General features: G+C 47.4%; 1 protein-coding gene across 2 annotated transcripts in view; it reads left to right on the top strand.

Moving 5' to 3' along the window:
• Positions 1 to 25,680, top strand: part of ZCCHC7 (zinc finger CCHC-type containing 7) — an 89,011-nt gene that overhangs the window by 44,076 nt on the left and 19,255 nt on the right. For both annotated transcript variants that reach the window (XM_041463342.1, XM_041463341.1), the window contains 4 exons: positions 11,771 to 11,814; positions 12,943 to 13,068; positions 14,054 to 14,224; positions 22,312 to 22,347. In XM_041463342.1, coding sequence (XP_041319276.1) covers positions 11,771 to 11,814; positions 12,943 to 13,068; positions 14,054 to 14,224; positions 22,312 to 22,347 — 377 coding nt within the window. The remainder of the gene's footprint in view (positions 1 to 11,770; positions 11,815 to 12,942; positions 13,069 to 14,053; positions 14,225 to 22,311; positions 22,348 to 25,680) is intronic.

The following is a 25,680-nucleotide window of genomic DNA, read 5'->3' as shown; positions in this document are numbered from 1 at the left end:
CCAGAGCTGCTGGGGTCTCCGGGAGCTCCTGCAGCCGGGCTCTCAGGTGCACTGCTGCTGGCAGGGTGCAGCAGCAGCCCCAGAGCTGCTGCAATCTCTGGGAGCTCCCCGCAGCCGGGCTCTCAGGTGCACTGGTGCTGGCAGGGTGCAGCAGGCAGCCCCCAGAGCTGCTGCAGTGTCTTGGAGCTCCCTGCAGCCGGGCTCTCAGGTGCACTGCTGCTGGCAGGGTGCAGCAGGCAGCCCCCAGAGCTGCTGCAATCTTTGGGAGCTCCTGCAGCCGGGCTCTCAGGTGCACTGGTGCTGGCAGGGTGCAGCAGCAGCCCCCAGAGCTGCGGGGGTCTCTGGGAGCTCCCCACAGCCGGGCTCTCAGGTGCACTGCTGCTGGCAGGATGCAGCAGCAGCCCCCGAGCTGCTGGGGTCTCTGGGAGCAGCGCTGAGTGAGCCCGCGGCAGCAGCATCGTCCCCGCCTGGGGTCACCCCGTGGGGAGGCTTGCCAAGCAGGACAGGGCTTTGGACAGCCTCGGGGACCAGCAGCAGGGCCAGCACGGTGTCACCCCCTGTCCCCTCCTGCCCAGGGCTGTCAGCAGCAGGGTGGCCCTGGGCTGTCCCCGGCCCCTGCTCCTCCTTCGCAGCCTCGCGCGTCTCCCCTGGGCTGCGGTGTGAAATGGTGCCAGCTCTTCAGGGGTGTCTCTCCTCACCTCAGCCCTGTGCTCCCCATCCCAGCGCACCCAGACCTTAGGCACAGCATCCTCGTGGGCTGTGGTGCCTGCTGTGCCCTGCTGCAGGCTGAGCACGGATGCTGTGCTCCACTGCTTGTCTGGTCTCCCTCCTCGCTGCCCGCAGCCCAGCCAGAGGTGGTGCGGGCTGGAGACAGTGTCTGCACTGTTTGTGTAAAGCACTGACAAGCTACCACCCTGCTCAGGAAACTTGGTTGATTGCACATTTCAAATGAGGCCTCGGTGATTTTTTTCAGTGATAGGACTGGTTGGTTTTTTACCAGTGTTGCTAGGTAGAAGCGGGATCTGTGTTGCAACCAGCCCTTCAGTCATGGGTTCAGACATCCCTTCCTCTTGTCCAGAAGAAGGGACAAGAATTCTCCAGAATCAAATATTTTGGGAGTTATTGCCCAGATCTGTGATACAGAAGCTATATTTAGTCAGTTGCACAGTAGAACCATGATTCTGCTGCAGTGTAGGGGACTTTCACCCGAGGTACACGGGCAAAACTGCTCAGATGGTCGAGTCTTTATCAGAAAGGAGTGACTTAAATCACAACTTCTGATGTGCATCAGCTTTCTTGGACTAATACAAATATTTCACATTCACTTCGGCTCTGTCAAATGAAGTAATTGACCTGAATTAAATAACTGCATATTTTAAAGAATACTGCTGTTTAAAAATCAACATTGAAACAAAAAAGAAGAAACTTTAATCAAACAAAATATTATAAAGTAAATGAAAACATATAAATATGAAGTGCATAACATTCTCCTATTAGAACAGCAAAAAGTTGAGGCTCGCAGTATTTGAATTTAGGTAGGAAGTGCTAGCATATAATATGCCCTCTGTTTATACTGATGTCAGGAGAAAACTATATTAAATGTCGTACGTCCTGTGTTAAAACCAGTTATATGCAGGCTAACTGTTCAGTACTGCTGTTGTCTGATTCATTTTCAGTAAAGGCTTGTTAAATTCTCAGAATTCAAGTGCTTACAATGAGGAGTAGAAGTGTGAGCTCTCCTAGTCGCTGTGTTCTGTTCTCGGGCAGTGAAAAGGCTCGGGCAGCCCCGCCGGGACTGACGTGGGATTGGCGTGGTGCTGGGCACCCCTCCTGGCCTCCTGCCTTCAGCACCTGGGCAGGAGGTGCAGACACCACGCTCCTCAGGTGGAGAAAAGCTCATATTGATAGAGAACCGAAATTTAGTAGACATGGGAGAAAGTTGTGTTCCTTACAGCAGCGTACCTAAAATATAATTTGGTTATCGGTAGCAGTGAGAAGGATTTTCCTACTGCTGTGGTATCTGTGTAAGGAAAAAAAAGGGGGGGAAAGGAAAAAAAGCCTAACAAACAAACAGAAAAAAACCAAAAGCACAGAGACAAATGATCAAGGTATAAATAACTATGTCTTTGGCATTGTAGGAGGTGCTTTTGACTCCACCATTGAAATGTCAGTTGCAGTTATACAGCACGCACAAAATGGAAAGTAGAAAATAATGAGAGAAAAATCAAGTAAACACTACTTGCAAAAACTGTTTTGTTTTACTTATTAATGGTAGAAAGAACATTTTCTCCCCATGTGCAGTGGAGTGTCTGCGCCCCACTGTTGAGATGGCTGTGCCACTACACGTGGGAAACAGAGATGAAATTGAGGTCTCAGATGCATTTTATCTCCCTGCAGCATTGAGGAATTTTTAAACAAGCAAAACCTGAGTTCTCTCACTGAGAATTGTTACCTGCTGATTATACAGAGAACATTTCCTTTCCCCCACTTTTCTTTGGAAAGAGAAAGAAGGGAACAGAGTGACATCTTTTCTGCTGTGGCCCTTGTTGCAAGGACAGAACTGTTGCAGCCAGCGAGATTTAGCAGTTCTTTGTCAAGGCCACTTCATTTCTCATCACCTCAACATCGTGCCTCTAAGTACAGAGTGACATGTTTCTGCAAAACTGCTTTCTGTTGTGAGCAAGAAGGCTGGTGTTGGGAAGATTTCCATTCCAGTTGTTTTCTGTTCCCAAGAAAGGATGTCTTTTACACGTGAAACCCAGAAACACCAAACCATTGTCCCTGCCCTGGAAAAGGACCTTGTGCTCTTCCTCAGCCTCTGCATCACAGTCTCACCCCACAGAGCCCAGCGTAAGACCAGTCTCAGGACGTGTGACCTTCAGGCACGGGATGCTGCTGCTTTTGGTGCTTTTGTGTTCCAAGTGTCCGCAGTCCCTCGTGGCAGTTTGACAGCAGAGCCCCATGTGCTGGGACCCACCGGGTTTCCATGGCAGTGACTCTTGGAAGAACAGCTGCAGCATCTTGGGGGATGCTTTACAAGCCATGACCAAGGCGTGGAGAGGATCTCTCAAACTCTGCCTGCTGTAGGAGTGTTCCAGGGGTGGCCTGAAGGATCTGCCTGTGCTGAGAAGAGCCCAGGAAGGACGAGCAGAGCAGAGTGCTCACGCTGCAGCTGTCTCCTCACGGAGCATCTGTGCTGTTGCACATCCTCGGATGCACCGGGGTCTTGTTTCCAGTCCCTGTCAGGAGTGCTGTGTCACTGCATCACTGCTCTCTTTTCCTGGAAAGCTCAAGTTTGAAGAAGACCTAATGTGTGGAGGCACCCAGGGAGCGTGGCAGATGGGGAGATTTCCTCAAACAGATTGACAGCAATCTGTGAGGAGGTGCTCATTTCTTTACCCGAACTGAATAAGGATTCTGTTCAGTAGGAATATTTCTGAGGAACCTCCTGCTTATCATTCCTATTGCTATCATCATCAGGAGGACCAAACTGGAAAGCAGGAATTTCACCCGCTCTGTGTCCCCAGGCTGCAGTTCTGCTCTCAGAGTAATGCAATTTCCCACATCCTGACTCTGACCAGGCTCTTTGGGAGTCCTTTTGTCTGGAGCTCATTCCAGTCCTCCCAGGAAAAGATGAAAGTGCTGAGACCTGCCACCTTCAGGGCTGTTTTGGGCCAGTCTCCTCCCAGGCACGCTGTGGTGGTCCTCCTCGTGTTCCAAGGGCTGTTTGAGGGAGCCTGGTCTGAGCCTGAGGATGGGAAGGAATCACCAGAGCTGGGATGATTTAGTTTGCCTTTGCCCAGTGGGCCATTTATCAGCATGAAAGAAAGTTGAGCCACAGTTCTGGCCCATACCCAAAGACTGGCACTCAGCCTGCATTGAAATGTGACTTATTTCTTCCTGGGTTAAAGATTTTGGGAATTTCAGAGAAAAAGTTAAGATCCCCAATTAAGCTTGACAAATTTCAGATATTCATCTACATCAATATTATTCCAACTCAGGGATTATTTCCCTATTTTATTGTTTATGGCAGCATCAGGAGAGCTGTGCTGTTTCTCCAGGATGCAGCTACTGGTGAATGGTTTTAGGTTTGTGATTCAACTGAAGCATTGAATTTCCAAGAAGCAATTAATTTCCAAGAAGCTTTAAATCTGGATTTCATTGCAGGGAGACGCGTCACATTGTTGGCACACACCTTACACGGCTTCTTTTAGCCACAGGGCCTTTGGCACATCAGACACCACAAGAGCAAGCTTCTGTGGATGTCCTTGTCTCTTTTTTATTTACGTTTATATTTCAAGCATTTTGTATTGGTGAGGAAAGGTGCAATACACTGGCCAAGCAGCCACAAGTGTTGATCCTCTGTACGTGGTAGGAGTGCAGCGAGGCTGTTCCTCATGCTCAGGGTGTTGCTCCCCAAGTTCAGGGTGTTGCTCCCCAGGCTCAGAGTGTTGTTCCCCCTGCTCAGGGTGTTGTTCCTCATGCTCAGGGTGTTGCTCCCCAAGTCCCGGGTGCTGTTCCCCCTGCTCAGGGTGCTGTTCCCCAGGCTCAGGGTGTTCCTCAGGGTATTGTTCCCCACGTTCCAGGTGCTGTTCCCAAGCTGTTTCTCTCCAGGCTCAGGGTGCTGTTCCCCAGGCTCAGGGTGTTCCTCAGGGTATTGTTCCCCAAGTTCCAGGTGCTGTTCCCAGGCTGTTGCTCTCCAGGCTCAGGGTGTTGTTCCCCAGGCTCAGGGTGTTCCTCAGGGTGTTGCTCCCCAGGTCCCGGGTGCTGTTCCCCGGCTGTTGCTCCCCAGGCAGCGCTGCATGCCTTGCAGCCGCTGCAGCAGGCGCAGCGCCATGCGGGCTGGCGGGCTGCAGCAGCTGGCCCCGTGCAGCCTGGCAGAGTCACCCCGAGCGGGAGCAGCGCTGGGCTGGCTGCTGGCAGCCTCCTGTGCCACGGGCACCCGGGACGTGAGCCACGGCAGCTCAGGCCCTGCAGCCCATCCCGCCCCGCTGTCCCTCTGTCTGTCCTGCCCAGGTCTGCAGCAACTCAGGCTGTTACCACGGCAAGTGCTGCCGACACCTTGTCAGATGAATGACACTGGAAAACAAAAATCATTATTCCTGTTTTGGAATTATAATTGCACCTCAAAATAGGGGGTTTTGTGATTAACTTAGACTAGTCTAAGACCTTTTTCGGCAGTAACGTACTCTGAAATTTCCCTTTATTTTATTACTGTACTTTTGGTTTTATCCCTGTTTGTTTTCTTACAGGTAATTATGAGTTAGTATTTATTATTTTTCTCTTCACCAAGGATTGCTGGAATTTAAAAGGTATTTCAGACAACTCAATCAAATAGCTAAAAAGGGTTTCTCTTCAAAGTAAAGTATTATTCACTTTTCAGTCATATAGAAAATAGTAAAAAAGTGAAATCTTGATGCACCCAATGAGAACAATAGATTTGTGTTCAGCCTTTCCTTCTCTAAATTAGAAATCACAGTATAGACAATGGGATTTCTAAATCATATATTATACCTTATTCTCTGGTGGGAATAAAATGTTCATGTTTGCCTCCTTTTCTCTGTTTAACTTTGACTGCTGTGAACACTAGGAAGAATAACCCTGCAGCTTTTCTTTCTTTTTTTCTTTTTTTTTTTTTTTAATCTATTCACTTTATACTTTTCAGACAGATTTTTCCCCGGGGTGAAACAAAGGTTAACTGAAATTTCCTCTGTTGTGTACCTGAACGAATCAGCAGTTTGAGAAGGAAATCCCATTGATGGGCAAAGAGAGTGACAGGCTCTATTTAAAGAATTCCCCCGACTGTGTGGTAGACCAACCATGCCATGAATTTAACTGTTCCTGTGGTCCCCATACTTGTACCCACCAAAAAGAGAGAAAAACCTACTTTGTTCTGCAAATGTCGCGCTAAGCTTTGAAAATCATGAGCCGCTGGGTTTTGTGAATTAACATGGCCAGCAGTGGCCAGCGCTGAAGGCAGCAGTGTTACAGCACAGACAGAGAACAGACAGGAAATTATGCACACTTACATAATGGACAGGGCACCCTACACGTTCATGTTTGGCATGTGTCCCTGCCTTTCGGCCGTTCGGTGGTACAAATATTCCACAAAAATATGATTTACGGGATTGTCTCGCGCTTTGTGCGCCGCACGTTTTTGTTCCCACTTGGGGCGTGAGGCCGGAGCCTCACAGAGCTGCGGGGACACAGCAGGATGGGCGGCTGGAAAGGTTTTCTGGCACAGAAATGGGGAGCAGGGCCACAGTGTGGGGTCAGGGCCCTGGCTGCTGGGATGGAGCGCCAGCGCTGCCCAGGGATGCTGAGCTCTTCCCCCACGGGCTGCTGAACTGTGTTTAGCACAACTTCTGCAGCTCCTGGGGGGGTTCCCACTTTTGCAGGGCTGCTCAGAGGTGTGCGAGTCGCTTTTCCTGTTTGAGCTCCGGTCTGCTTTTGGCTAACTCTGCCTTTGCTTCAGTCAACTGCTTACGTTTTAATTAATTTCAAAGTGGGTTGAGTATTGTTGGTTGGATTTTGTGATGCTTTTCAAAAATGGCAGACAAATGTTGCTAAAAATGAAGCGTGGCAGGGATTTCCCTACTGCCAAAAGGTGTGTGCATTACCGGCACATACATAATTTTAGGTGTGAAGGGGAGAGGCAAGAGAGCCTTTTTTTGCCAGGAGAAGATGTCTCAAATTGAACTTCTGTCAACAATTCCCTCGACTGATTTCCCTGCAGGAGATAGGGATCCCTTTTAATGCTGTCTTAAAGAGATATTGACAGGTATTGCATTAAGCAGCAGGTGCTTTGTTTTTAAGTAAATGGTCTCTTTGTTATCCAGGAGAAGTTGAGAAATCCTGGAAATGTCTGCTAAGAAGGCAGCAGTGTTCCCCACGCGGGGCTGTGTGACAGAGGGGGCTGCAGCCCCCTGCCCACCCTGCGCCTCCTGGGGAGGGGTCCCTGCCGGGCTGGGCCTGGCTGCTGCAGCTCTGCAGCTCTGCAGCTCTGCAGTCAGCTGGGCTGGGGGCGGGCTGCACGCGGGGACAGACACACAGACTGCCTGACCCACGGACAGGACCGTGCATGGCGTGTCCCTGCGCTCCCGGAGCACTGTGCCATCCCCCAGCCATGCCATGCGTGCTGCCCGCCGTCCCGTCCCTGCCGTGCCCTGCGTGCCCTGCCGTGCCCTGCCATGCCATCCCTGCTATGCCCTGCTGTGCCCGCAGCCCCGCGGTGCCCTGCTGTGCCCTGCTGTGCCATCCCTACTGTGCCCTGCCATGCCATCCCTGCCGTGCCCTGCCATGCCCTGCCGTGCCATCCCTGCTGTGCCCTGCCATGCCCTGCTGTGCCCACAGCCCCGCGGTGCCCTGCTGTGCCCTGCCATGCCATCCCTGCCGTGCCCTGCCGTGCCCTGCTGTGCCATTCCTGCCGTGCCCTGCTGTGCCCTGCCGTGCCATCCCTGCCATGCCCTGCCGTGCCCTGCCGTGCCATCCCTGCTGTGCCCTGCTGTGCCCTGCCGTGCCATCCCTGCCGTGCCCTGCCGTGCCCTGCCGTGCCCGCAGCCCCACGGTGCCCTGCCCTGCCGTGCCCTGCCATGCCATCCCTGCCATGCCATCCCTGCCATGCCATCCCTGCCGTGCCCTGCCGTGCCCCGCGGTGCCGCGGCACCTCGCCGTGAGCCCCGGGCCACGGCCGGGCTCTGCCCGGCACCCTGCGCTCCTGCTGCTGCGGGGAGCAGCGCTGCCCAGAGCGTGTGAAACAGCAACTGTGACACTGCAGCACGCTCCGTTCCTGCAGGGCCGCAGTCGCTCTGGGGCACACGTAATCAGCAATGGTCAGATGCACGCAATGTGTCACATCGTGAAATTCTTACAGATCTAGTGATTTTTAGGGGTTTTAAGGCTTGTAATTTTAAAAGGCTCTTCCGCTAGCAGCAGAAGCTGTGTCTTGGTATGGTAAATATTGTTCAGAGATATTCTGAAACAGTCCTTGCCACGAAGATCTTACAGTGGAATATAATTAGAGTTCTCTATTCTGTAATATGCTACATTAATTAGCAGTCAAAATCCAATTTTTAAAGCCCAGCTTTGAAATGTATTTGCCCTTCAGGCCCATGTATCATTGTGCCATAGCTTGAAGTGTCCTGTGTTACCGGGCTGATCATAACATAAAATAGACAAAACACATCTCGTCATGCATTTTCCAATTAGAAGGAAGGGGGACACGACCACTTGCCTTCTTCTTTTGGGAAATGCCTTTGTCTTTATTTCCAGGGTCGGATGTCCGCGCCCTGCAGCTCCTGTGCTGCTGAGGAGGGAGATGGCAGAGCCCTGGCAGGGCAGGCAGGGCTCCTGTGAGGCTGTTTTGTCCCAGCCCTGCTGAGTGCAACCAGTGTGACTGTGTGGGTCACAGCCCGTGCCCAGCAGCGCCCCGCTCAGCTGCCGGGGTCCCTGCTGGAGCAGCACGGCAGAGCAGGAAATGTTGTGAACCGTTTATTGTTTCTTCTGAGTCCGTGTTTTGTTCCCTGGAAGCAGATTGTTCCCCCGGGCAATTTCAGGTTTTGACTGCTGGTCCTCCTTCTCCCTCCTCCCCTCCTCTCCCTGTCTGGGATGAAAGAGGGGAGGTTTGAATGCACATTGAACAGTGGTCCTAAATCTGGCTTCACCCCGAGCGCTGCTCGGAAATTTACATTTTCATGCTGGTGGAAGGATACATGTGAATCTCAATGATCTTTCAAAATTTTTCTTTAAATAAAAGCAAAGCTGTTGCTTGCCATTCATCCCATTGTGCAGGGGCAGAGGACAGCCAAAATGTGGTACTCGATAAAGGGAGAACCTTGTGCAGGGCTTCCATTTTCATATAAATGGTGTGTATTTTACATCCTCGTCTTCCCTGATCTGCAGTTTGACAACACCATTTTCTCAAAGTATAAATACAAGAAGTTTATACAGTAAAGTCTGCTGTATTTTTTTTTAGTACAGAAATATATATAATCGTAGTACAGGAATTCATCTTAATCTTAGTAATAAACTTAGTGTGGAAATTAATATAATCTTAAAAAGGAGATAGCACTTAACAAATTAAGATGAGTAAGATTAAAAGCACAAATACATCAAAGATGTTCTTGGTTTTATTTAACCCACAGAAGGCTTTAAGTAAGTTTCATACGTGCAACTTCTCCCCAGGAAGAGGGGGAAATCTTGAAAGAGAGTGTCTGAATAAGCCTGTGAACTGCTGTATTCCAAAGGGTAGAAATAAAACTGACGCAGGTGCAGAAAGCAAGCAATGGCAGCGCTTGCTTGGGGCAGAAACCCACCTTGTGTGAGCCTGCCCCTGCTGCAGGAAGCAGGAGTGCTCGGCTGCGGCGCTGGAGGAGCCAGCACCTGCTGAGCCAGGGATGGAGCGGAGCTGCCAGCCGGGATGGAGCCTGCCAGAGCTGCTCTGCCCCAGCCGTGCCGCCTGGATTTGGGGTGCCAGCTGCCCCCTGCCCCGGGGAGGCTGCTCCCGCCTGCCTGCGGGACAGAAGGGGTGACAAAAACGGGCTGCAGGCTGCAGAGAGCTTCAGGGGACCCCAGCATGCCAAGGTGCTGCTGGGCGAGCCAAGGGAGCAGCCAGGACAGTGCAGGAGTGGCCGGGAGCCCCCAGGGGCACTGGGATTGCCCGTGGGACGCGTTAATTCACCCAGATGAGCAAAAATCAGAAGGAACGCCAAGGATCTGTCAATTTGAGAAGACTTTTGTGATTTATTTCCTGATCTAGAGCCAGACAAAACACTGTGGTCAGCGACAAATATTGTTGCAGATTTTTATATGTGTCTCTACAGCAGGATTTCTACTTGGGTGCAGAAGCAAAAATCTCCCTAGGTGTTTCAGTCTGAAGAACTTATTGTGTGTGAAAACAAAGCCTTATGCAATCTATTGTGAATTAGAATTAACTTTTATATCACCAAGCAGATTTAGTAAAGGGAGATTTTCTTATAATATTTCATTCAGCTTTAAAGCTCTTATATTTATTTTCTGAGTGGAGCAATTTTAGCTTCTTGTATTAGGAGTATTTGAATCATGGTGTCATGGTTTTCCCCTGTGAGGCTGGGGATTTTGACAGTGAAGAAGAGAAACTTGGTTGGTTTGCCCTCAGGAAGGACATGCCTGGTGATTAACAGGAGTTAAATCGCTGGTAATTTTGCTCTGTGACCATTCTGCATGTGCATTTCTGTGCAACACGGCACTGGCGGTGCTGCCTGCCAAGGCAGAGCTTTGAATTACAAATACCTTTTTCTTTATGAATTAATTTCCTTAACAGGCATTTAAGCCGTAAATAATGCACTGAAATATGACAGCGTTTCTTTACTTTTACCAAGCAGGCCTGAAAAGGCTGGATTTTCTCTGGAGGGTACCCGCAGCTCGCCGCTGCCCTGGGGCACTGGCGTGTCTCTGTGCCAGCCTGCTGCCCTGATCCCAGCCATGCTGGGTGACAGTGCAGCTGCCTGCTGCAGCCCTGCCAGTGGCAGCCACTCTGTGTGCCACGACTCAGCTTCACACACACTCACTTCACTTTGTAACTGGCCGCTTCGAGCATTATCAGTGTCTCAGTGACAGTCGCTGGCACGAGCAGGTGTTGGAAATAAAAATACTTGAGGGTGTAGTTGAGGTGAGAACCTGTGCTGCGAGCCCTGACTGGTGAAGGAAGAGCAGCAGTAACCGGGTGCTGTGCTCCAAAGCACCTGAGGGACATTACTACTGCACACGCCTCAGCCAAAGCTACTGACTTTTTCCGTAAATGAAGAGGAAGACATAAAATTACAGATGATGCACTTTTAATTTGTAGTCATGGAAATGAATAGTACCATCCAAAGTGGAGACATTCTTGCCGTCTGTAAATCGTGATGATATTGTGATTTTTGCTAGTCACATGGATGCCTCGGATTGAGATGCAGGCTCAGCATGGGACAGTGTGCATTTAGAAGTGTGCAAACACGCAGGATCAGTGTGCACTCAGGCTGTAGTGCCTGCTGTGAAGCACAGAGAGGTGAGCACTGCTGAGGTGGGTCCTCCTGCGCCGTGTGGGAGCACAGCTCTGTGTGCTCAGCCACGTGCACATGCAGGATTTTTAACAGCCCTGGCTGCCCCCTGCTCCTTTAGCTCTCTGCCCTTCCATTTCCTTCCTGGCTTGTTTCTTTTCCCTCCTGCCAGCCCAGAGGCTGCGTGTGAGAAGGTTACAGTGTGACAGTCGGTAATTCAGTGTGTCCTCCTGATTTGTTGCACATTACCAAAGCTGTTTGGAAATAGATGTGCTCAGATGCAGTCTGGGTGTCTGAGGTGGTGCTCAGTGGGGTTGGCATGCAGCAGTCAGGATGCAGGGCTGCAGACACAGAGCTGGTGAATTGGCACAGAGGAGAAGTGCATGCTCTGCAGAAGCTCCTTGATCCGGGGCTGGAGCTGGGCATCCCCAGGACTTGCAGCTCCAAGGGCTGCAGTCAGGACCTTTGGATGCCTCTGGATGCCCACCTGAATTTACACCCCAGGGGTCAGGACAAGAGCGTGGTGTCAGAAAAACTTCTCCCAGTAGTTGCAGCTGCGCTGATGCTCAGATGAGGCAGATTTGGTGCCCAGTGGGTCAGGAGCTTTCCTTTACCAAAGATGGAACTAGGTTCTCTGCTTTAGCACATCAAAACCTGTTAGCATTTTCAATAACTGCAGGAACCATGTTGAATATATTATATATAAATATTAATATAAAATAAATATAATTAATTTTAATTTTGTTTTTCAGGAGAAATTGATGTGAACTGGTCCATCTCTCATAAAGACTTAGAGGTAAATCCAACCAAATTTTTCTATAATTCTTTATTTTGTTGCTTATTAACAAGTAGAATAAAGTAAATGGGCTTGAAAACCCCTCTGTGGTGTTTTTGTGGGACAATTAGCAGTGTTCTGTCACAGGAGGAAGGAGTTCTTGAGTTGGGGCTGGCATAGAGGCAGGCAGGGATGGGGTGTCAGGAGTGTTCTGCAGACTGTGCAAGTGCACATCAGCTCTCCCTGCCTGGTCCCCTTGGAGCCCCGGAGCAGTTTCGGGGCAGCCTGGTGCCCTGCCCAGCAGCAGTGGGAGCCAGCAGGGTGTGCAGCCTGCCTGGGCTGGGGCAGGGCAGCCAGAGCTCCCAGGCGAGCTGCTGCAGCATCCAGGAGGAGTGAGCTTCAGCTGCTCTGTCCAGTTCCTTCCCTTTTCCTTTCCAGTGCCCAGTGCAGCCGATACAATCGAGTGACATTAACAAATTCTTTCCCTGAGGAGAAATGGTATTTTTATACCTCTCCTGTTCAGTCATCCAAAATTTCATGTATTTTTTTTTTAAACTTGTGATGTTTACTAGGAACTGACAGTTGTAGATCGGGTTTTCAATTCTGGCTGTCTACACAGAAAGTATGTGTGAGGTCACTGGGAGAGAGACAGTTGTTTCCAGCTTCTCTTTTTTTTTTCTTTTTTTTTTTTTTTCCCCTTTTAAAGTCTTTCTTTACAATTGCAAATTGCAGACTTCATCCAGACTTGTATAGCATTGTACTTTGTCCAAGCAGTTTGCCTTAATGCGTACAAAGGAATATGTAACTTGCATTTGCAATTGATATTCATTATATTTGTGTTCTGGAGAAAATTCCAGTTTGTTGTGACATAGCACAGTAAATCTTGGCTAATTGAGGAAAAGCTTCACAACTGCAGTCTTAAATAGCAAAGAAGAATGTCCTGAGGCAGAAGCTGGAATGAGAACTTTCCTCCCAGACAATGCAAGTTTCTCTGCAACAGAATTACCCATTCCAAACCTGGATGTGTAAATTGTACATGGGGAGCATTAGATTTCTGCTGGATCACTGCCAGCGTTGACCTTTATAATTCCCAGTTCCCAAAGCACAGAATCTCAAGTGGTAAATGCATTTTTCTCTGTGTTTCACCAGGCACAGATCTCCAACTACGCGGGCGTGAGGCACAGCAGCATGCGGTACTACAGAGCTGACAAAAGTGTGACTTGTAGGAACTGCCACAGAACGGGACATTTGTCCAAGAACTGTCCCACTCCAAAGGTAAATGCAATGCTTAAATCACTTGAACTTTCAGCTGTTTTCTTAATATTCCTTTGTGCTTGCTGTTGGAAGCATTGTTTCAGTGGTTTATCCTTTCTTTGAAGCAGTGTTCTGAGTTACAGGATTGCGTGCACAAAGTCAGTTTACTGTGTGAAAGTATCCCTCTGTTTGGTGATGTCATTGTTTTTATTGTTTTTATAAAATAAAAATATGCAGAATTATATAATATAGAATAATATTGAATGGTTTGTGTTGGAAGAGATCTTAAAGATGAACTTGTTCCACCCCATGACATGGGCAGGAAAAACTTCCACTAAACCATGTGGTTGTAAACTGAGAAAAAAAAATTCAAGTGCCATACAGAAACGCCTTTTTTTTTTATATGGTAAAACAGTTGGCAAGTGTAAAATATTTTTCAATTGCACTTTCAACAAGGACAATCTATTGAATCAGAAATACAGCCTTAGTAAATAAGTGAAAGCAGAAAGTATAATGAGCCATGATATGAACAGTGTTAAAAACCATGGACAAAACTGGAGCTAACTGTAAGAAGCTCAGATAGATGCCACATATTCCAAAAGTTTGTCCTGTGGTTAGAGGTTTGAAAGTCAGTCAGTACACTGTTGACAGCTGGGAGCCATTGCGTGGCAGCCTGGATTTAGCAACCCCCACAACAGAGTCTGTGAAACCCTCAGACCCTGGGGCTGTTACCCACGAGGACACTCAGAATGACCACGTCCCTCGGGGAAGCGCTCTCACTCGGTGGGAACACTGGCTGGACAGAGACACAGGTTTGTGCTCAGAGCAGCTGGCTGCGTGTTCCATGGCCAGCCCACGTGCTGAACCGTGTGAGGCTGTGCCGCAGAGCCAGATGGAGCAAGTGCCCACCCTGCTCCCCCAGCACAGCCCCTCTGGGGGCTGCAGGGCCGGAAGGAGCTCTTGGAACACCCTCACCTAACGTGATTCTGTTTGTGCTTCTCCACAGAAAGCTCCCCCGTGCTGTCTGTGTGCAGGAAGAGACCACCTGCAGCACAGCTGCCCAGCACGTTTCTGCCTGAACTGCTGCCTGCCCGGGCACTATTTCAGGGAATGCCTGGAGAGAGCCTATTGGAACAAGCACTGCAACCGCTGCGACATGAAGGGCCACTATGCTGATGTGAGTATGGCCCTTGGCACCGCCTGCTTTGGTTTGTGTCTGTCAAAAACTGAATTTACAGTGGCTACAATCTCTTCGTGTTACTTTGATTTGACGTAGCGCCTATTTAGATAAGCACTTGAAAATGTTGTGTTTAGTCAGTGCTTTACACTGTCAGAATTTTCCTGGAGAGCTTTTGGTTCAAAGAAAACAAACCAAAGCATTGTCAACACCTGGTCTTTAGTTTGGTTCAGTTTGGCAGTGGTGGACACAAACGTCCTTTTTCCTGGGGAATGAAAGGGGTAGGGAGGTGGAAATCAGGAGATGCAGTGCTGCGAGTGTACCAGAAGGAAGAGCAGCTCTGGTGCTTCAGGACTTCCAGATCTCTGGTTGTTTCACTATGATCAGATATTGATCAGTGAAAATACTATTAGAGTGAAGTAGTTTGAAGGCCTTGGCTTTGACAAGATCTACTAAAGTAAGACATAGAAGAAAATTAAAGGGAGAACAAACGTAGTTGTCTCTTTCTCTCATCTTGTATTACATTATTACGGTCTTATATGACCCCAAAATTCAGTCCTATATGTAGCAGTCAAGCTTTTATGATATTTTTTTCTCTTGAATTAAACACACATAAGGATAAAAGGCAAATCGTGATAATTTTGGCATATATACACACTTCAGTTTCTAACTGTAGATATGGCCTATATGTTTGGTTTTCAAATACACCTGTGGGATTCTGTAAGCACTGGATTTTTTTGAAACTCAGAAATATTTGAATCTCTTTCTAAATGTCTCCTTCCTGCCTTTATTTTTTCTGTTTGGTAAAAGACCATGTCACGGTGGTACATGAGATGTGCAAAGGTCAGCCGGCATATTTGGGAGTTGCTATTTCTTATGATATTAGAATGTGTTCCAGATGTACTTTGCTTGCAGCTAATGTGCCCACAATACCTTTAAAGAATGTGAATTGTACTTTTCTGCACCCTCATTGTGGTAGGCAGTGAGACAGACTTGCAATCTGTAATGAAGCATCTTTTCTTTGCCATCTCTTCTCTTTTCCACATTTTATGACACCAGTTTCATAAACTGATTTTTTCTCTAAAGAATCATGAGTGCCCTATCACACCAGCATTGAAATCCTCCCTGAGCCGTGCAGGTTATCAGGAGCAGCACAGCATGTATTTTTTCTGCTCATTTGGGTCCACCTTTACTCAGAAAGGTTTTTCTTTGAAACTTTGGGCAGTTCTTGTGCGCTCCTGCATGGGAGGTTGAAGCTGCCTGTGTCATTCACCTGGGTGAATATTGAGGCATCAGAGCAGGAGCTCACCTGCCCAGTCCTCAGAGAGAGAGATGGCACGGCAGAGCAGAGGCAGAGGAATCACAGCCAACAGTGAATCTCTCCTGAGATCAGAGCAGAAAGCCTGTGAAGCCAACAGGTGGTCAGGACACGAAAGGAGCACTTGGACAGGACGAGGCTGCTGCTCATGGCCTCAAGGTGTTTTTTGCATCTGGGATGTTCATAGTGGAAGAATCCAGGAATGTTCCCATGCTGAAACCTTGCTTTGTGGAGGGGAGCACCAGAGAAGTTGTCAAATGGAAGGGAATATGGGTGTTCCTACAAATCTGTGAGCGCTAGCCCATTACCAAAACTGGGTAACGACTGCCCAAAAGCTGCAGAGGAGCATGAGAGTGAAACAGCCCAGCCAGCCATGGCAGCAGACACCTCGTGCTTGGTGCATGAGTGTAACTGAGTTTTTAGTGCAAGGACAGCGTGTAGGGGATGTCCCAGGGAGAGCTGGGGGTCCCAGACTGCCAGCTGCACATGTGCACCAAGCCAGGGGGCAGGAGCCATGGTGGTGGCATGTTGGGATGGGTGTATAAACATAACATAAATGGGGTGATTCAAGGCTGCTTTTGTAAAGGAAATCCCACTTCTCAGGGATCTCTGGAGTTCTTCAAAGGAGCAGGTTGACAAGCATGTGTGTAAACATGATCCAGTTGACATTGTCTACAAATTCCAAAAGGCATTTTACAAAGTTCCTGACCAAAAGCTTTCAAGCAAACTAAACAGGCATGGAGTAAGAGGATAAAGGTGGGATATGCTAGTGTGACATGGAAAAGGGTCAACAATGGGGCAACAAGAGTGGCTGAGAAGACTGCATTACTTACAGAGTCAGTGCTGTGAGCCAGCTGTGCAGACCTGCCCAAGAACTGTAAGAATCAGAGGGAGAACACAATAAAATGGCCATTGACATTGAGTGGCAATAAATGTAAAGTAAAACAATCCCATCTTGGCATATTGGAATAACAGGTTCTGCATATTGCTGTTGATTCCACAAAAAATCAGTTCAGTCTTCACAAGCTGTAAAAAAGAGCCCCAAACTGGTGAAACATTAGGAATCATCAGGAAAGCAGGAGCACCTGGGCAAAGCTTTGGACCCTGTCTTCTGTATCCCTTAGCACAGCCACAGCTCCTCAGCCTGCAATGGAGGTGGCAGAGGGAAGGGTCTGTGCAGAGCTTCGGAATCATCTGTCACAGGAGACAGTGGTCAGGGATCATCATTCCTTCCAGTACTCCTGACGGAGGCAGTAGAAGCCAGGTCGGGAAGAGACAGTCCAAGGTGACTCTGTGTGGTCAGCAGCAGTTCTGGAGGCTCCTTTCTGAGGGATGCAGGTCTGCCCTGCTTCCAGAGGAAATGGGAGCAGTTCATGGGAGAGAAATCACAGACTCTACACCCGGTTAGAAGGGACTTCATGGATCATCTGATCATCATGGCCAGTGTTTCTTGGCAAAAGCGTGGTCTACACAAGACAGCCCAGCCAAATCCTGTGTCCAGTTCTGGGGAGTCCACCACTTCCCTCAAGAGATGATTGTTCTCATCATGAAGGGTTTTCTCCTGTGTCCACCTGAGATCTCCCCAGGAGTAACTTGGAGCTATCACCCCTTGTCTTTCCCATGTGACTCCTTGTGAAAAAGGAAAATCCCCATCTTCTTGTTATCAAACATATGTTGTGAAATGCTTTGGATGCTCAAAGGAAGTTGTAATTTGTCCTTCTCAGCAAGTTTACTCCCTTTTACTGTAAATCAGAGGGTGCAGAACAGGCTCTTGTGCACAGTCTGTCAGGCTGACTTTCCACTTTGGTCCAAAAGTGAGTGTGAGGCAGTTCAAGGTGCCTCACCTAGTTTGCTTAGGAAACATGCCCTGTTACTTAAACCATTTTAAGGTCATACATTTATGGTCTGGTAGATCAGTGTCTTCTCCTGAGACAGCGCTGAGAACATACAGAGCCCTCTTAGCTGGAGGTGTTCTGGGAGCAGCCTGGCCTCGCATGGTTTCCTGGGGAGGGTCATCCGAGGAGCGGCTTTTGTCTGACTCAGTGGCAGGTCGGTGGGTGTCATGAGCCTCGTGGTTGGTGTGCAGCCTCACCTGCCAGCAGCAGGGCTGGGAGAAGGGCTCTGTGAATCTGCAGGAAGCAGGCAGAGGGGGCAATGTCTCCATGTGCACCTGGGGAACCAGCGTGCGGGTGCTCGGCGAGCTGGGTGGGCTCTCCAGGAGCTGGCAGACAGCAGTGCCCAGCTGCTTGGTGCCCTATAGCCACGCTGTGTCTGATGGCCCCAGCCGAATGCCCAAATACTGCATCGTCAGCACTCCTTCCCATGAGCCAGCCGGGTGCTTCGACTGCCATCTTCTCTGCATATTCTGAGAACTTTCTGGGCGTGCCAACCGCCGCTGGCCTCTTCTCTCCAGGAAGGTTCCTTCAGCCTTTGTTGTTTCTGGCACTCTGCGCCGGGCTGGGATCATTCCACGGGGGCAGCTGGCATCCGTGTGGCCGTTTTCCCTGGGCTGAGAGCACGGTGTTTGCTCTGTCTCCTGAGCTCCCCAGTGTCCTTCCCACCCTTCCGGCCTCTGGCTGTCCACGTGCACCCGAGGGTGAGCATACGGCCGTGCCACCAACGCCGGGGTGACACCAGCAGTCGCCCAGCTCTGCCCGCCCGGCACCGGCGGCTGTCTGCACTGGCAGCGTGGGGAGAGGTCTCGACATCTGCTTGTGCAGGAGTGGCTTTGAAGGGAAGCATTGTGTGTTTTCCGCGGCAGTTCCCATGCGGAGGTGATGAAAAGTGTGTGTTTTGGCAAATCTTTTGTTTTATTGTGGTGGCTTGCAGCGGGGCAGCTCCAAGCAGCCGCTGCCTCTTTGACAAAGCACCAGAGGATTCTGTTAAAAAGTTGTGTTTAGTAATTGTAGTCGTCGTGTCAGACCATAACTGACTCGGAGCTGAAGGATTTTTGCGAGATGAGTAGCTATGCCAGCAGGGACCCAAGTCTCCTGGGCCAGCCGCGCTCTCATTAAGATTTGCCGCTAGCCGTGGCGGTGTTCGGCAAGTATGTGACGTGCATGCTGTTATTGTATGCTTGGCTTGTCAGCCTGCAGCTTTCTGACACTCACTTATGTCACTCTTTATTCAGAGACGAAGAAGCTTTTGATAATTTGACAAGACAAGCTCTTAAACGATCTAGGTCATGGCCTTCACTGTCTGTGATTGTGAACATATTTCCTGAAAGCCCTGTCACTCATCACAGCTACATTTTCTCCCGGGGAGCCGCGGGCCCGTCCTGGTCTCCTGTCAGCGCGTGCATTTTGGTTATTCATACGCCAAATACAGTAGCGGGTTTTTGCTCGCCTTTGGCCGGCGCTCGCATGTTAGCGGGGCTAATCCGCCGCCCGCGCCCGCGCCCCGCCGCGCCGACGTCGAGGGCTCGGCGCGAGGCAGACGACCGGCCGAGGGGAGCGGAAAGGAGAAAAGGCCGCTTAGTGCCGGTTTTGTGTTTGCTCATTGTTGTGGAAATATGAGAACTGGTGGCAAGGGCCTCGTCTATTGAGCTCTCGAGTCCCGGTCTGCTGTCAGGGGCTGTTTGAGATTGAGTGTTTTATTTTCTTTGATGTTCACATCGGAGAATAGGGAAGTGGGAATTAAACAACAGATGCATTAAGCCGTTGTTCTGGTAAAACAATAATTAGCACCTGATAAAATTCAATATGGGTCAAAATGTGCAGCACCCAGTCTCGATTCTCCCATTATGGCGCCGTGCAGTGGGTCAGCCTCAGGCAAGAGTGGCCGCCCTTGCACGGGGCCGTGGCAACGGTGGCACGGCTCTGGGGACAGCGGTGGCACGGCTCTGGGGACAGCGGTGGCACGGCTCTGGGGACAGCGATGACTCCGGTGACAGAGGTGGCTCTGGGGACAGCAGTGGCTCAGCTCTGGGGACAGTGGTGGCTCTGGGGACAGCGATGGCACAACTCTGGGGACAGCAATGGCTCCGGTGACAGAGGTGGCTCTGGGGACAGCAATGGCACAACTCTGGGGACAGCGATGACTCAGCTCTGGGGACAGCAGTGGCTCAGCTCTGGGGACAGCGATGGCACAACTCTGGGGACAGCGGTGGCTCTGGGGACAGCGATGGCTCTGGGGACAGCAGTGGCTCTGGGGACAGTGGTGGCTCTGGGGACAGCAGTGGCTCCAGGGACAGTGGCCCAGGGTGTCACAGAGTGCAGGCCCGCTGTCCTCGCCGCACGCCGTGGCAGTGGCACTGCCCTCTGGAGTAGGCACCTTTTGTGCTGGTACATTTAAATGTGAGTACGGTCAGACCACTGGGGCAGGAAATAAATGCAATTTTATTTTAATGTAGTTCATCACGCTGCCATAGTAGCTGGGTACCACGGGGGCTTTTCTCTAAAGGAGGGCCATTCATGGTTAAGTTCTTTTAAATATAAATAAGGAAAATCATGGGTTTGGCAGCAGTTGTGCCTGGCTATGCTGTCGTCCATGGCACACCTCTTTGCCTCATTTGAGGAGACAGTATTTGGTAGTAATTGTTAATCATATTATTTGTCATTCCCCAATATGAGATGCAGACAACAGCCCTGCGTTGATGCAGAGGTTCCTGGTTAAAAGCATCATCTCTGAAGAGCTGTTGTTTAACAGTGACCCCTCCTCAGCTGTTGTACCCCACCTGAGCAGTTATGCTTAGCCTTCCCTCACCACCTTCATCCTTTCCTTCTTCTGGTGTTCCCTCAGCCTTCAAACGTCCCTGAGGACAAAACCCACTCTGGACAGCACCACGAAGGCTGGGGCTGTGCCTCTCCCAGCGTTTTGACAAGAGCTCTGCCAGCTGTGGTTCCCACTCAGAGCTACAGATTTTTGCTCAAAGTGATGTCTTTGTGTCCAGAGCAGAAAAAACACCTAAGCAAACAATTATTCAAAAATGCAGTAATTTTGATGATGATGATGATGATTAAATAGCAGTCGTGTGAGTAAAGGTCATAGCACAGAGTGGCATTTTGCCAGGATAGGACAACTCGCTGATTGCAATTGTTCAACCATATTAGCCCGGGCACACTGTGGTAATCGAAAAGTATCCAGAACTAATGTATAAATAACTGCCTGCTACCCCTGAGCTGGACCAGCACAGCTGTCCTGCACAGCTGAAACCTCCCCAGCTCTGAGGGAGATGCTAGGAGCTCTGGTACGATATTTTTACAGGCTACAGAGTGTTTATGTGTTGCTCTCTGAACCCTGGCTAAGTTAGGGAAGGAGGAAAATCCTTTTGTTTGTGCTCAAAGACAGCCTGAGTGTGTTCAAACTGTCAGATCCTCGGTGAGGAATGCGATGTCCCCCACACGTTTCCTTTATAGAAATATTAATATAAAACGCAAATATTTACACACAGCATTTGAGTAAGAGGGGAAATGTTGAACCATTACACAGAACAGATTGTAGATTTTTCTGCAGACAATTATGTTACTGGTGGAATGAATAATAAATAATATCATTTCCATCACATCTGGGAAAAACACACCGTATATGCCACAGGGTGACTGGCAAAAACTTGGATTTTATTTTGAGAGATACTGGTTGTGGTGTGGTTTTTTTTTTAATTAATATGCTCCATCAAAATAAAAGAAGGCAAGAATTTGGGCATGAGTGAAAAATTTATTCAAAATCTGAAGAAGTGTTAATAGTACTCATTTGCAAGAAGTCGTGTGGCTTCAATGTTGGAAATTGCAGCTGCAGCATATTTTGGAGAAGCCGTGGAATACTACATTTCTTTTTCTTTTCTTAAAATGAGGGTTGGCAAACCGAGTTGCTAATTGTTCAAATGAGTGCAGTGCTGTTCTTATAAGAAGGTAAATTTCTAAAGAGAAGTGAAAGCCCTCCGCTGCAGTAGCTGTGTACTAAAATGACAAAAAGCGCCACAATTTCCGTGTCTGTCTGTGGCTCAGGGGCCGTCAGAAATATTGCACATTTTGTAAAGGCATTAAGAACCCCTGAAAGAGTGATCTGAGCTTTAGTGACCACCGACATGTTCTGATTTTCTTTTAAAGATCCACATTTTCCTCTTCACCATCTCTCGTGTGTCCCTCAGGTCAATTGTGTCACTTCTGTGACTCAAAAACCTGCTCTGAATTTTCTTTTTTTCCAAGGGCTGCACTTAGGACTTGGTATAAAAGTCTGGCAATTAAAAAAAAATTAAAATTAAAAAAAAAAAAGCAAGCAAGTCATTGTAAAAATAGCAACATTAAAGCAATCTGTTATGGTTCTTGTTTACAACTCATCTGACATGAGGCTGCTGAGGATTATTACATGTAACAATTATATTTTGATTAGGAAAGAAATACGTACAAAAAAGATAAAATATTTCAGTTTGTACATGAAAGGAAGGCACCTTGTGATTTAATTTCTGGAGCGTTATGTAAATTTAAAAGGTCAGAAAATGTAGAATTTAAATCCGCCCCTGTTTGTTTTGCAGCATTAATGTTTCCTACAGTCACGAACACACTGCTCTCCCAAACTTCTGCCCCTCGGAGAAAAAGGGCAGAGAGAAAACTGTTACTGGCTTTCTGACAATGGCAGGGAGTGTGTTAAACCAGTGTAAAATTCAATTAAACTGTCTAGCCGGGTTTTTGAAGCTGAAATGCAGACCCTTTCAGTTAAGCTTCTTATTTTCCTGTGACCGACACCAGTGGATACTGTGTTATGCCAAAACCAACAGGCTGTAAAGCACCTTGTTTCATGCTCCTAGCTGATCAATATTTTTATTTTCCAGGCTTGCCCAGAAATATGGAGGCAGTATCACCTAACAGTAAGTAGAAACACCTTTTTTATTTTCTTCTACACCCAACCTATTTACTCCTCTGTGAACTGCTGACCATAAAATATAGATAAGCATCTTCTCTGAGAAGATAATAAACATCTCAAGAGTTTTTGAACTGAAGAGGGTGATGAAACACTGTCACTATTTTTTAAGCATCTTTAAAACTTCTGTGTTCATTTTAATACTGTAATAATTGAATTAGTGCTTTGCCTCTCTTCTCTCAGTGACCACATTTACACACAGAAAGAGTGTTAAATTTTAAGTTGGGATGCACAGCAGAAGCAGCAATCCCATCTCAGATATCCCAGATGCTGGTAATTAGTCACTCTGTGTGACAGAGCTTTCTTCTTAGATGAGTGAAATAAATCTCAGTTAGAGTGGAGACATGAATTTGAGGAAAAATACCTCATAAACTTTTGCTGATAATTTATAATTAGTCAGGATATAGCTGTGACTCCTTGTTTGGCCTGCCTTAGTTGGTCGTTAATCCCTGAAACAGGAAAATAAAACTTTGTGAAACTCTACCAGTTTATTACTTAAGAGTTTTCCTCATATGTGAAATAGATATAAAAATACAACAAAATTCATGCAAATCTGCTTCATATTGAAATCTCGTTCAGTATTTAACCATTAAAAACAAATTTTTGCATTGGTGTCACAGTTCTTAAATATATTAATTTCTAACATTGTCTAACCTAAAAACACCTTTAAAAAATCAGGGGTTTGTTGTTCCTCTGAACTTTTCAGTGCTCCCCAGATCGGCCTCACACGAATTTCGCTGTTACAGATAATTAAGCCCTGTTCTCTGCTCTCAGCAAAGTAGAAAAGTTTCTCCACTACTTTTCTTTTTGAATCTTTGGGTTTTTTCTCTGAAGCAGTAGATGGAATGTGCTTTATAATTTGTGCCTCCACCTCTTCATGGCGGTGGAATGCTCTTTTTTCTGCTTTTTTCTTCAAAATTCAATGAATAGAAGAAATCTGCACTTAAAACCTCTCATTTGTGTTTTGTGCATAATGATTCTAACACAAAGATCTGCCCTGGAAATCCTCCACCCTTCCTGAGAATTTACTTTTAAACAGATTTGGTGAAGATTTTTTGTTGGTTTGGTTGGTTTTGTTTTTTGGTTTTTTTTTTTTTTTTTTTTTTTTTAAGCATTATGAGCAAAAACATTCACTGCATTCACTGAGTATTTTTGTTTGGTTTGGTTTGGATTGTTTTTACATTGGATAAAGGAAAAAGGTAAATGCTGTCTTTCATTGTAATCCCTAAGGCTGCATGTGAAAACAATTTCTGAAATGTTTATAACATTTGGAACTTAATGATCAGAAATATTTGGTGCAGTAACATCCTGGGTTCTGTTTTTCACTGAGATAAAAGATGTAATTTAATTTTAGTCCTGCCTACCTGAATTGAAAATTCCTCAAAAAGTGAGTTGCCATCAACACTTATAAAATACTGATGTCTGTAAAAAAAGAAAAAAAGCAGGGGGTTGCTGAAACTTGACCAAGTGCTGTACCAGGGCAAAATTTGAGGTATCTTGAGGTAGGAAATTATTTCTGTGGATTTTTTAGAAAGCATTCAGGGTTTACACTTGATGTAAAGTAAAGCTAAGAAAAGGTGTCAGAACAAGTTCTTGTTAGAAAATGTAGTGGTTACAAATATGGGCATATTATTAAAAGTACCCCTTTGGAAATTTATGGTGCATTTTAGGGACATTTTGAAAGGTGGTCAAATAGACACACTCACAGATTAATTGGTATTGCATCAGGCCCTACCTTCTGATAAATAGATTTCTGCTCTGCAGTGAATTGCAGTTTATTGCAAATAAGACACATTTCTGGCATGTGGGAAATGTTTTACACGCCTTCTTTTCTTGCATAGGAAGAGTACCTTTGGCTCAAAGTTACATTAGCAGTTGGATAAGCCTGGAATTTAAAAATTTGTATGGTAAAAGACATTGGTTGATATTTGCAATAAGTAAATGAAAATAAACTGCATTATCTGAATTGTTTACAATTTATCTTTTATTATTCCCTTTAAATATTCTCTTTGGCACCCGAAGCAGAGCAGAAGTAAATAATGTTCTGGCAAGAAACAAAACTTCTGGACTAGAATTGGAATTGTATATAATGTTTAAATATATTATATTTTTATGTATATTTTTATAGATAGATGGATAGATAGATAGATAGATAGATAGAGCTGTTGGATTGTAACAAAAAGCCAAGGGTTTTTTCTCTCATATCAGCACACCAGTATTTCACCATAAAAATTTTGGTACAATTTTCGTGTGGTAGGAAAACGAAATATTTTGGCGCAAATAGGAGAGCAGCATTAAGAGAAATGCCACACGTTCAGAGCCAGAGTGTTGTTGTGGCTGCCCACGGAGGCTGCCCAGCCTTTCCTGCACTGCAGCCGGGACAGAGTGCCTGGAGCTGGGCAGGTTTTGGGGACTTGGCGGCGAGCACCCCGCCGGCAGGCCGCCCTGCGTGCAGAGCTCACTGTTGTGGTCATACACCGGATTGTGGCGCCGTGGGCAGAGGGCTCTCACGGAGTTTGTCCCGGTGTTTCGCCTTGTGTAAAGCATTCCTGGTTAATTTCTGTCAGTGCTGGGGGGGGGGTCGCACGGCCTTCCTCGCCCCTCTCTCCTGGTGAGGCTGCTGGTTATTTCACTCATTTTGGGTCACTTTCCTAGGAGATGGACTGCCATCTATTGACTCCTCGGAGCCCCTGCACGGCGTGCGGGCGCTCGAACAATGGCTCAATAACAAACCCTTCCTGCTCTTGGGGTGCATGCTGCTGGCCGTTGTTGACGTTGGCCACGGTGACGAATTTCAGCGCGTTGCAAATAATTTGTTGTATGGGCAGAAACATCTTATTCCAGCCAAAACAGACTGCCAGCGCAAGGAATCTTGTGAAGAAATGGCAAAAAGGATTGCAAGTGGAATATTTTAATTTGCCTTTTGATGGAAAAAAAGATTATCATAAGGCATGCAGTGAAGCTTAAATCTAAGGGCTGTGTGATAATCAAAGCTTTATAAGTGGCTGAAAGTACTTTCTTTGAACTTATTCTTTCAACTCTTTTAACTGAAATTATTCTGAAAAAAAAGCCAATCAAAGTCAGCAGAAAAATCCAACTCCCACTGTGGTTTAAAATAGTATTTAATAACCTCTTTAAGACAGTGATTTAAAACTTTTACAGATCATTTTTATCACAACTACACTCCGTATTTCTCCTGTATCAGAGAAAAGCAATTATATTTGTCAAAATATATTTCAAGTTTTATTCGTGTATTTTGTGAATTGGTTCATACCCACTA

Source organism: Pyrgilauda ruficollis, unplaced genomic scaffold, assembly GCF_017590135.1.
Source record: "Pyrgilauda ruficollis isolate IOZ18807 unplaced genomic scaffold, ASM1759013v1 scaffold164, whole genome shotgun sequence".
Classification (NCBI taxonomy): Eukaryota; Metazoa; Chordata; class Aves; order Passeriformes; family Passeridae; genus Pyrgilauda; species Pyrgilauda ruficollis.
The sequence above is the reverse complement of the archived record's forward strand: the minus strand, read 5'-3'. Positions and strand labels throughout refer to the sequence as shown.